Source organism: Cuculus canorus, chromosome 1, assembly GCF_017976375.1.
Source record: "Cuculus canorus isolate bCucCan1 chromosome 1, bCucCan1.pri, whole genome shotgun sequence".
In the NCBI taxonomy this organism is placed as follows: domain Eukaryota; kingdom Metazoa; phylum Chordata; class Aves; order Cuculiformes; family Cuculidae; genus Cuculus; species Cuculus canorus.
In genome coordinates this window covers 194,859,575-194,872,104 of record NC_071401.1, presented here as the reverse complement: position 1 = coordinate 194,872,104, position 12,530 = coordinate 194,859,575, and the positions used below count along the sequence as shown (strand labels likewise).

The following is a 12,530-nucleotide window of genomic DNA, read 5'->3' as shown; positions in this document are numbered from 1 at the left end:
AAACATCAGTAACAGAGGAGAACACCAAGCAGTTTGTCCACGTGTCACCCGTATGACATTTGGAGCCTCATATCTCACTATCATTTCTTCCAGGAGCAAATCCACCACCTGTGGATAGTAGGTCCTCCCGCTGCAGGTGGTTGCATGGTCTCAGTTGCTCCAGATTGCCAACAGCCCTTGTAGAGCTCTTAAAGGCTATGCTTAAGATGGGCAAGCCCTTTTGCTGATCTCATTTGGTTTTGAGACTCCCTCACCAGCTCAGGGTTAAGCTGGCGCCCCTCTACAGCTAACTTGTTCCTGTTCCTCCAGTGGTTAAGTGTCCCTACAGAGCTGAGCTGAGTGGGGTTTATCTGCTGTGCCTTCCTGCTTGTGCGTGGCCCGTTGTGCTTCTGTCAGCGAGGCTTACAGAGGCTCATACCGGCTTCCAGCTTGGATAATAACCAAACACCATTCCCCACTGGTGGATAATTGATGAGGTGGTGCTGTGGCAGCATTTCCACCCGGCGACATTTGACCTGAAGTGTTAGCAAGTAAATAAAATATAGTTCTATGTTTATGTCTGTTGTCATGTCTTCTCCCAAATGTTTTCCTTTCTAGCGGAAACAAACCATCTCTCTCTGCTTGGAACATCATGGTTTCTTTCAAGAGTCTTGTTTTTGCTGTTGTGCTCTGCAATCTCTCCAACTTGTTTACATCTATATTTAAGTGAAGGGCTCAACAGCTGACAACTGCTGTCTACCAGCACTGACAGTGGTATGTATATTTACTGTATTTTACCATAAACACTTCTATTGATAGAATGCAAAATGGCATTTTTAAAACTGGTTTATGCTATCTTTTCCTATAGGTTTGCTGCCTCGCCACTTTGTGCGCAGGTACCTTGCGCTTTGACAGTGTCTTGTCTTTGAGTGTATCTGCTGTGTTATTTCATTTCTACCCACTTCTCTGAATTGCCAAGTTCATGCAAAACCTAATTTGGTCCTTCCAAGTACTCATGCTGTGGTCATTTCCTCTCACTAAGGTTATCACCTATGGATGAAGCAAGCTCAAGAGAAGAATATTTGGCCAAAATTATGAGGATTTTGTTGTTCCAGGAGCTCCAGCAGGTCAGAGCTTTGTCTTCCCATAATTTTAATTTCTCTTATGTTCTCCTTATGCTACTGGAACATTGGTTAGTGAGCTGAAAGGAGAAATGAGGAAGACTGTAAGGTATACTAAAAGCATCAGTTTTCATAGTTATGCCTGCCAAAGTTTTATACTAGCAGATAAACTTGTTAGTATATTTTATAGCACTGTGACTGTTTTATTGCCACTGATTATGTGCTATGTCACCCTTGCTATTTTAACAACTATTTAATGTCAGATGACTCATTCTTTTCAGTCATATGGCAGGAAAAATAAAACAGCACATGCGCTGAGTGTGCTAGTGTGTGTGCTGTAGGAGTGGAAAAAATGTAAGGCAAACTGGAATCTGGAAAGGGCAAATGATAGTGTCACTTGGGAATCTGCCACTAGGGATGATTTTCTTGAGAAAAGCCTGCGCATATTTTGTGGTGACTTCTGGTGAAATGCCCGGGGGAGTCTTCGGGAGTCATGATTATAATGTTATTCAAAGGAAATAAATACATTTGTGAAAAGCAGCTTCTCTGATTAATGCTGGTGTTTTGCCTGGAAAGAGAAGTCAGATTAAGTGCCTCATTGTATTTGACATCTTTAAAATAAATTAATGACCTAGCAACGCGCTAACCACACCACACTTTTAAAATTGAAATATCACCCAAGTATTGACATATTAGGGCAAATAAAATTATCTTTAGAAAAAGGAGTGTTTATATCTTGCATTTTTGTTTGTTTAGTGGGTGAAACTTTATTAAAATATTTCAAAATCTCTTGCCCAAACATTAAGCTATTATATTCTTAAATAACATTTTTTTTTTTCTTCCTCTGAATAGATGCTTTATCTTGTTTCAAGCACTGAAAGCAGACATACCGTTCTCTGAAAGAGTACAGTGAGTTTGTAGCTGCTGGAGCATGGGCTGTTGCAGTAAGTTTCCAGGTCTGTCAAAGGTCTGTTTCACAATGTTGACCAAGGAAAGGATTTGACTAGTTACTTGGTCACTGAATGACCTCCCTTTTTTTTTTTTTTCCCTGCACTGCTCAGGTAACTTTGATCGGAAATGTCTTTAAATACATTTTAGGTGGCTGAGCATGGATGTGTAAGAAACACCATTCTGCTTCAGACCAGTATGTTGCCAGAAGCAGATGCACATGCTGTAAGAGCATAGCAGGTATATGTGATGCCTCTCTCTGATGAGGAGTGGCTGAGGTTACTGGAGTTGTTTAATCTGGAGAAAAAGAGGCTAAGGGAAATTTATCACTCTCTACAAATAGTGAAAGCAGGTTGTAGTGGGGTAGATGTTGGTCTCTTCTCCCAAGTAACAAGTGGTAGGTCAAGAGGAAACAGTCTCAAGTTGTTCTAGAGATTTAGATTGGATATTAGAAAAAAAATTCTTCACCAAAAGGGTTGTCAAGCATTGGAACAGGCTGCCTAGAGAAGTGTTGGAATCGCCATCCCTGGAGGTATTGAAAGGAGATGTAGATGTGTCACTTTGGGACGTGGTTTAGTGGGACTTCGCAGTGTTAGGTTTATGGTTGGACTTGATGATCTTAAAAGTCTTTACCAACCAAAATGGTTTTATGATTCTAAGAATTAGCAGCTTTGTTTTTGAACCAAGTTCCTTTATGTGCAGCACTGTAGTCCTCAGAGCTTGGAAATACAGATTCACACATCGCATATTGGGTTTGCATGTAAAGACAAGTGAGAGTGTATTGGTCTGTGGTCTCATTTCATTCCTTGGAGCAGAACCTGTTCCTATGATCACATTATGCTCACAGGTGCAACTGGGAAGATCCTTTGGTTTGTGTTATTTACAAAGTGCTGTTAATTGTGATGTATTAAATATTAAAATATACCATTGATACCATTGCATTAGAATCTAGGTATTTAGTAAAAGAATTTGGTTTATGATTTCATGTAAAGCCCACATGGCCTGAAAAGTCTAACGTCAATATTTTTGTTGACATTTTTATTGAAGTATGGATCTTTAGCTTGGTTCACCATAAAGTGAAGCAATTTATTTATGATAATAGACAGTTTAGGGCTATAGGGGCATTATAACGTTGCTGGTGTAGATACAACTTTTATCAGAAGATACAAACATAACCCGCAATAGAAACAAACACCAAAGAGAACACGATGAAACGTTCACGGTTTACAAATCACTTCATTACTACAGACACCAAATGGCAGTTACTGTAAGTAAATCAGTTGCAGCCAACTGACTACATTTAGACAGGGAATTGGGAACTTTGTTTGGGGCTTCGTCCACAACTCCTTAGTAGAAAAAGGTTTAATGTCAAGCATTCTTTTTTTATCCACAAAACAATGCTAACCAACAGACATATCAAAGAATAAGACCAAAGGATATCAACGCCTTTACAACTACTTTTGCAATTATCTTCTTGATTAGGTACTTGAATTTTTAATACATTTTGTCAGAAGTAAATAGCCCAAAAATCAGCAGCAAAAATATTACAACAACAGAACAAGTAAAATACAGTGCCAATGTGTCATGTTGTAGAAAAGAAAACAAAGAGGACAAACAATGATAACTTAATCATATAAAATGACACAGAGATGAAATACAGTGCACTTAAATACCTATGTGACAAAGAATGTTAAATTTTGTACTTAGTATGTAGGGTTTTTTAAACATAAAATCTGAAAAGTCTTTGTGCTTAAACTTTTTTTCCTGTTAAACAGAATTAGTTGCTTACTTCCAATACTGCCACTGTTACTGATATTACAACAGATCACAATCTTCACAGACACATCAACATTAAAACATTTACCTATGAGAAAATAAGTCACTTCTCATTAGTTCACAGTGCGAAAAAGTGGTGTACACTCTGTCTTGAGAAAGGCTTTCAGTTATTCACCAAGCCAGTTGCAGAAATGTCTTGATACCAGACGCAGTGCTAGATTTAAAGAATGGAAAGCAACACATCACATGTTGGGAGGAAAAAAGATAGATTTCTCATTTCTTCATGGATATCGTCTAAGTGACCTTCGTCTTCTGTTGTAGAAATGCCTGAGCCCATGTTGCCGTGAAAAATTCATCATGTAATTTTGTTTGCGAGTGCTGTTAAAATCAAAGGGTTGGGGAGAGGAAGAGAAGAGTGTCAGTTTTTTATATGTATTTTAAACTCTTTCAGAGCAGTGAGCTAGTGGAACAGATTCTTTTTCCTTGCATAACCTTTCAACCCTATGTAAAGTGGTGTGTATGGCACCCTTTGCACAACAGCAAGGTACAAGGCAATTGAGAAGCTGTCCCACTTTGCTTTTATTTACAACTCATTACCTTGGGGAAACGTTAAGAGTTTTCAGCTAATGAAAACTTGTGCTGCCTAGGGCCAGATTCACTAAAGCTGTATGCACTTCATACCCTCTCAATATAGGGCATTTCTCCACAGTGTTTTTCCTTCCAGTTATCCTTCTGTCTTAGATCATTAACTGCTTTATCTTGAGAACAGAACAAAAGCTTTACTCCATTATCTTCCCCTTTCATTATATAGGAAGTGAAGTACAACACTTTCATGCAGACTTAATGTTTTGCTCCCTTATACCCCTCATCTGAAATTAAAGGAACTTTTAGGAATAAGCATCATCACGTCTGGGAGGAGACGAGGCAAGAGGCAGCCTGACTGATGCCTAATTGAAGGAGGAATACTTATTCTGAAGACCTACCTGGAGGACAAGACCCATCCCACTTAATATAGGTTTCTACTTCTCCCATCTAGGGAAATGAAATCATGAGAGGGCGGCTTGTGGACAAGATGACTGTCTGGGATTTTGGTACCTGAAACCCATCTAACTCCTAAGGGCCACAGCAGTTTCCAGATTTCAGCGGCTTTGGAAATGGAGCTGTAACATCCATGGTGCATCCTTGTGAGTCTACTCATGGCACAGAACTGCGTGTGCAGCACTCCAGAGCCTCTGCATCTTACTAGCTCTGCCGTGACAGGCGACCACAAAACAGCTGGAGAGCTTCAGCTGGCTGTGCCTTTTCTTGGTCCCTTTACATACATTTCCATACCCCTGGTGCATACACACAAATACAGGTCTGCATAAATCGACAGCCAAACTGCATTCAGAATTACACGTGAGTGAAAAGGTTTGTGTATTCTGAAGTTCTGATACAGGATGTCTCTCTCCTCTCAGACCTGCAGCTTGGCAGAGCGCTCGGCCAGCCATATAGAGCAGGCACGATGTGACTGTAAGGGAGACAGTCTCTCTTGCACACTGCACTACGGAGTCCCAGGGTATGGGAAGGAGCTTTTGATCAGAGAACTACTTTTAAAAATAAAAATAGTATCCCATACTGCAGCCAGGCTCTAGTCGTTAGAGCCACTTGAGAGCCTCTTTCTCAGCATGTGGCATACAAGATACTCCCATAGATGCAGTCAGAGGATGCAGTTTCTTTCAAAGACTGGAGCACAGTGTTAACCATGCAGACCCCAAGGACAACTCCAACAGGTGTTGAGAGCTTCACCCAGGAGGAACTGCTGGTGACTGTGTGGCCAAATTTTCCTTTGGTTTCCAGGAGAAAGGAGCTGCAAAGCCATATTGAATATGTACAGTCTCAGACTAACTTTTGATTCCCAGTCCTAATCCTCCCTGCCTACCAAGGGCCCTGTGCTTTCCAGCTTCGTCTTGAAGTGGAAGAAGGATGTCTGGTCTAAGCATCCCCATTCCAAGGGACTGAATGTTACCATGAGCCTCCAAATCAAGAAGTCCATCAGATTTTAAAGGTGATCGGTGAAGCAAAGGTCTTCACTTGTGAATGTTCTCAAAAAGTAAATACTCTTACTGTAATCAGTCGTACTTTTCTCTCTAGTGCATAAGCTTACTTTTTGTGAATGTGGCCCTTAGGAAAAACAAATAATTACATGCATTGCAAAATAAGAATGATCCTCCAGAGGCAAAGATAACTTTTGCTATGATAACTTCATCTAAAATAATCTGTATAACAAAATCACAACCTTTTCAACAGCTGATCTAGAACATGATTGACTACAACAAATAAAGGCATTTGTGTAAAAATCTAGGATATAAACTGCTAAGTAATTTCAAGTATCTTCCTAATTGATTTTCCAAGGCTTTGCAAATTTCTTCACCCAATTTTACAGGAAAATGACCTTTTTTTTTTTTTTTTGCCACTGGAATGTACATACAAGAATGAAACAAAAGCCAGCTCCTGGTGACAACAAATGCAGACAGATCTAGACTCAGTGCAACTTTTGGTGCTCTCACAGTAAGGCAGCACACTAGAACATGTGGCAGTTAGGGGAGGGGTTGATATTTGAGGTTGATTTGTCCTGATTTCTTCAAGTGAAAAGGTTTGTACTAATTTGTAAGAGTTTTCAATGAGAGAGTGACAGTGGGGAGTCTATACAGTTTTAATGCCACTTCGTAGCTCAAGTGCAAAGAAGCACAGAATATCAGTCTTTATTCTGATGCTGTACTCATCTCTGTGGAACATCACTCTCACTGCACCGCTGAGTGCCCCACTGAGCAAGGCAGGAGGGAAAGCACAACCCTAAACCTGCTCCTGAAAGTGGTTGCTGTTGGTCATGAGGCTTGAAGGAGGTCTTAATCCTGCACTCCCTTAAATTCCCATTGCCTGGGAAGTGGGTTGCTCCTCATAGACAGGGCCTTCAAGGCAACATTCCACCTCTCAGGAGAGCATCCTAACCATGAAGTGAGGATGGAGCATGTCTCTGCTGAGAGAAGTCTGCTCTGCAGCAAAAATACAGGAGACTGGGCCCATGGAGAAAGAACAACCCAGCTCCAAGTGACCTCTCTCTAGGTACAAGGGACCAAATGGAGCCTGTCAATGTGTCTGGCTGAAAAAGTTGCTGTTTCTGGACCTGATTAAATTTAGGACTGAGCTCAGCTGTGAGTTCCTCAGCTTGGGTCTGACTTGTTTTGGACACTGCTAGGTGCACCTGGTCTCTGTTTCACTTCAAATGCATAACCATTTTGTATCTGGCCTTAAAGTTACGATGAAGATAGTTAAAACAATGAACAAAGGAAAAGAAAACAACAAAAATAAAGGAAAATAAAAGCAAAGAAAGGGTTACCTAATAACTGAATATGACTTTTTTAAAAAAAAGTATATTCATCCTGTTTTGTTATTTTATAAGATGATCAAGATATTACAAAGAAAATGCATACATTCCCTGTCTTACACCCAACACCACAGCAGTGCAGTTTGTGAAAAATAAGAGACATCTAAATTCCTAAGAATTAAGTGCTTATTTGGTTTTTTTATGTTCACTGATGTGGTTCAAACTTGTTCTCCACCAAAGTCTGAGATGGGCTTTCCAAATACTGGTTGGATGCCACACAAATCTTCATGCCTGCTATAGACCATGGCATGATTTTAACTCTTGCTATAGATCAATAGGTGTACCCTCTATATTTTAGTATTGTATCATATTGTATAGTACACACAGTATGGTATCCACAAGCTGAGAATAGATCTATATTTATTTTTCTGAATTAATTTTATATATTGGTAGAAGACAAGCACTGCATAAGAGAGATCAATAGTGCTTTATAAGGAGCACTGTTAGGAGTATATAATAAAGAATATATATGGATCACAATAAGGAATATGTAATAAAGTTGTCCGGAGTACTTACACATTTCTTGCATTTGGTGGATTTAAGAATGCTTTCAATACTTTTAGTAACAAATTCAATATGTATTTTTACAGACTGATAAAAGGCTTTACTATACTTCTGCTGTTGTTTCTTTTCACTTGGAGTAGCCAAAAATGTGCTGTTGGGCATCAAACTATATTAGGAATAGACCCTCCCTTTCCGTAACAGAGGAAGTGGAGGGAACTTTTGTTTGAATATTGGTGGCAACTTGGAGGCTGCTTTGCAAGTGGGTAATGGACTGGTTGGCATATACTGAGCATTCTACTTTTTCTGTGCATTCACTGAACCATCAGGTGAAAAGTATACATCCAAAATAGTTATCTGTATATTGCTGATGGAGCAAACAGCAAAAGACAATTAACAGGAACAACTAGTGCATAATCTATTTGACAGTTTTGAGTGCATTACTATTAAAAAATAAATAGAAGATAATACTGCTCCAATTTACACGGAAAACTCTAAGTAACTTTTCAGTAAAGTCACTTATTCTAGTGAAATGAAAACAATATGCAGCCAATATGGAAGAACAAAATTCTATCCAGTGCATGTTAAGTAAATACCCACAGTAGAGCAGTTTGTGAGGAGGAGTTGCTCTGCATCTTTAGTAGTTACAGAACATTCTTGCTATTGCACGTTTCCTAAAGCATAGTTGGAACTTAAAGTCTGCAATTTAAAATTTATGAGAACAAAAATAGCTAAATAGAATGAAAAATATGTGATAATGCCCCCAGTATATGCTAATGTCATTAATTTTTTTTGTGCTTTTATTTTTAATTGACAGGCATAATAAGACCCAAAAAGAAACAAAAGTATTTTGATAACAAAACAAAACATGAACAAAGCCTTTGAAAATGACATGCCTCTCAGGAATAGACTTTGGGTAAATTTTGTGGCTGAATTAGAAATTCTTTATTAGGAGGGTACTATAATGAGAAAAGTGATGTGCTGTGACTGAAGTCCTGGTGGCTCATCTCAATGACAAAGGTTCTTTGGCTCCAGCAAGGTCCAGATTTGAACCCAGAGCTCAGTAACTACCTTGGTTTGTGGTATCTGTTAACTGCGACAGCACGAAGCAGCAGAGCGACAAGAAACTGAAGAACTACCTGGCAGACACTTGCTGTAAGTCCAAAAAGCACATGTGACTATGCCACCATACAGACTGAGTGACATACGCTGTCTGGCTGTGGCTTCAGCTCTGTAGTCATTAATGATGGAAAAAAAGTGGGAATTCTCCCTGGGAGCTGAGAATTTGCTCATGCAGCACGCTGGATGCCCTCCACTGGCAGATCTCATTGTACTGTAGGCCGCCTCGCCACAGCCTCCGTCAAATTCCCACTGCAAAATGGGGTGAGCACTTTCTGCTAAGCCTAACTTCCCCTGATGTTCCCTGCAGGGCCCTCAGGAGCAACGTGGCACATTTCAGAGAGTACAAATGATTTTCTGCTGACCCATTATTGACAAAACTTTAGGAAAGAAGCGTAGCTGTAACAGCAACATGCATTTGATATTGATTCAAGGAAAGTACTTACCTTATTCTAGTGTAAAACCAATGACAGCAAACAATGAAATATAACACAAGTTAGAAAATGCCTTTCAATGCATGCAGCACTGTGATTAGTCATAAAACCCTGATGAGGTTTAGAGGCAATATAGGATTTTTCATCTCTTTTGAAAATAAAAATTGAACAAATTATTTCCTGATATTTCAAATTAATGTTTATAGTTTTATTTTCTATAAAATTCAGCATGCATTTTTTAGAAATATAACAAAAGTGTCATAAAAGCACAGACTGTGTCATATTAAATTTGGCATAAATGTTGTGAATATCCAGATAATTACCTAATATTTGAACTATTTCTGTTCTTTATAAATACACTGAAACTTGAATTTAAGGCATTTTTCAAATCATTGCTTTTTTCTAAAAAAATAAAGCAGATGAAAATGCTTTTCCACATAAGCAAGCTGTTAGAGCTACAGTATATAATTTGAATTTTAATCTTGCAAAATAAGGATAAACATTCTTTGCATCAAATGCAACACAAGTTCTCACTAAATCATTTGTGCCAAAAATGTGAGACTATCTTGGCAATGAAGAGCATGGAGTGATGACTGTGGAGGGATTCATTCTGTATTCCAACAGTTAAGCATAAAATAGTATGTGGTGATAATATTTCTTGCATTCCTTGCACAACTCAGAGTCCCTTGGATCTCATCATGAGTTTTGGGGTGCAAAGAAAGAAACATCAGACCCTTAGTGTTCAGCTTGTCATTGCCCTTTAGTTCTCAATTTTCTTTGACCAGAATTGAGTTTAAAAGAGGTCGATAAGGGCCTGCCCTATACACAAAGAAATGGCAGTTCCAAATGCACATGCAAAAAAGTGTGTGGTGTCTGTGCAGCAGACAGGCTGTGAGCTGTGCTTTGAGAAAAAACAATGTGCAAATGAAATGCTGAGTTGGACATGAGCTCTTCTTAGGGCAGAAGTACAGAGGCATCGAAAAGCACGCTTTCTTAAGTCTGGGGCAATATACTTTTTCATCCTAAGAAGAGCCACATGGAATATGTGAGAGTTGTGCCCAAAGTTTCTTTACAAATGGAGAGAAAAAATGCTGCACTTATAAGGAATAATCAGTACTAGCTTTAAAGGGAACTGGAAAACTTAATAACTAATATCTTCTCCCAAAAGATGTCAGCCGTTGTTAAAATTAGATAGCAAGTGGTTAGCTGGCAACCAATTTAATGTATGACTTATTCAAAGCAGGAGTTGCATTTCAACTGTTCGAAAGAGGTGCTCAAATTGAGCACCATTTGCAGCTGATTCAAATAATTCATTCAGAAGTGGAATGATCCTAATTAACATACAAAAGCACCTGCCTTTGGCCTTTCTTATCACCATCAGGTATTTTGCATGCATGTGTAATCTGCAGGTTAATTTTTCCCCCAGAAAACTATCTTGGGGGCAAAGAGGAAACAAATTACATCCTGAAAATGTGTTTGCTGGTGAGAGGATGATAGCCCTTGACTCAGAAATCACTTAGACTGAACAGAGTGTCATGACCCTGGCTGTGCATTGGCTGTAAGCAATATCGGCACTACAACTTGGCAGCTTAACAGAATTAATTTCATATCTTTGGATTGCTGAGAAGAGTTGAGCCATGAAAGCATGTATTCATGTATTTTTCCCTGGGGTGAGCACTGTAAGCTGTGACACTCTTCTCCCAAGTGACAGGGGACAGGACTAGGGGGAATGGCCTGAAGCTCCGTCAGGGGAGGTTCAGGTTGGATATCAGAAAAAAATTCTTCACAGTAAGAGTCATTGGGTACTGGAACAGGCTGCCCAGGGAGGTGGTCGAGTCGCCTTCCCTGGAGGTGTTTAAGGAACGGGTGGATGAAGTGCTTAGGGACATGGTTTAGGGAGTGTTAGGAACGGTTGGACTCGATGATCCAATGGGTCCTTTCCAACCTTGTGATTCTGTGATTCTGTGATCCCCCATGTTGGATGGAAAATAAAATGAAGAAAGTCCTTGGCTCTGCTCCCTCCCTACAGACTGGCTCTCCCTGCTGGCAGGTGCTTTCCCTGACTGCCCTCCTCCAGCCCTTGATCTGCTCCAGGAGAGCATGGTTCACCTGCCTGTGGGTTGAGGAAAAGCTGGCATAGCACCTTGGCATGCACCCTGGGGTGCAGGCAGCCAAGCCAACCTAGGGCATTTGGGAAAATCAGACCTCTCTGTCAGCCCCCAAAGTAGTGGAGAAAACAAAAAATGACATGTGTGGAAAGCCAGGAATTTCTGTATGTCCCAAACCACACCTCAGAGTATAGGTTGACTTCATGCTATAGCACCTCCCAGGCTGCGGGCTGGCCGGCTGTGGCAGCATGGGTACACGGATCACAAACAAACAAGAAAATGTAGGACTTAAATCAGAGCCAGTGAGGATAATTCTGATGGTGCACAGAAAGGTGCAAAGTCTTGGTCAGGTGGGCGATGGAGTGCTGGGTTACAAGAGGATGAAGAACCAACTGTGTTAGATACAGACCATCAACAGGTTCTATAGCTGGGCAGAAGCCTGCTGACCCTCCAATGGCTCCCTACAGAATTAATGGGAAAAGGTAGTGACAGCTCCCTGGTGAATGGTTTTAGTTCAGTCCATACCTCTCGGCAGCCATGCCAGAGAGCCCTAGGATGGCTACTGCCCACAGAGCTCTCCTCTGGCAGTCTCAATGGAGGGGCAGAGCACGTGAGGGCTGCTGCCTCCTCACCTCTCGCCTAAGGGCTGCCTGGGTGCAGTAGGGCGCTCTCCCCAGGGGCAGGCAGGCTTTCTGTGCCCTTTGTCCTGTTCTTTGTATTCATGGTATGAGTCCTGGTAGCCCTGGTGTGTGCAGGATCGTCCAGGGTTAGCACTAACTGACGGTGATCCAGGCTCCTTTCTGCATGCCTGGAAGAACTCTGTGGAGGTGTCTTCACTGAGTGTATTCATTTTACAGGTGAAGAAACTGAAATGCTGAGGGGCAAAGGGACCAGCGTGAGGTGGCAGAGTGAAAGAGTAGAGCTAAAGGAAAACCAGGTGGCAGTATCTATTGACAAGAAACAGCATGCTTCCCTGCAGAAAGCCTTCCAAAGGCTTTATTGAACCCTTTATGGGTTACTTGCAAATAACATTTAAAAGGCCTACTGAATATTTTGATGAATTAGAAGGTGCAGATGGAACTTAAGCAAAACAGAGGGATCAAAGCCACTTGTCAGG

The 12,530-nt window shown here is 40.6% G+C and overlaps 1 protein-coding gene across 2 annotated transcripts in view; it reads right to left on the bottom strand.

The window, feature by feature from the left end:
* Positions 1 to 2,036: 2,036 nt before the first annotated feature.
* RELN (reelin) overlaps positions 2,037 to 12,530 on the bottom strand; it is a 291,669-nt gene continuing 281,175 nt past the window's right edge. Inside the window, exons 64-65 of one of the 2 annotated variants that reach the window (XM_054071453.1) lie at positions 9,318 to 9,453; positions 2,037 to 4,202 (exon numbers count right to left, since the gene is read on the bottom strand). In XM_054071453.1, coding sequence (XP_053927428.1) covers positions 9,324 to 9,453 — 130 coding nt within the window. In that variant the 3' untranslated portion in view covers positions 2,037 to 4,202; positions 9,318 to 9,323. The remainder of the gene's footprint in view (positions 4,203 to 9,317; positions 9,454 to 12,530) is intronic. The other variant, XM_054071462.1, reaches the window with a different exon arrangement.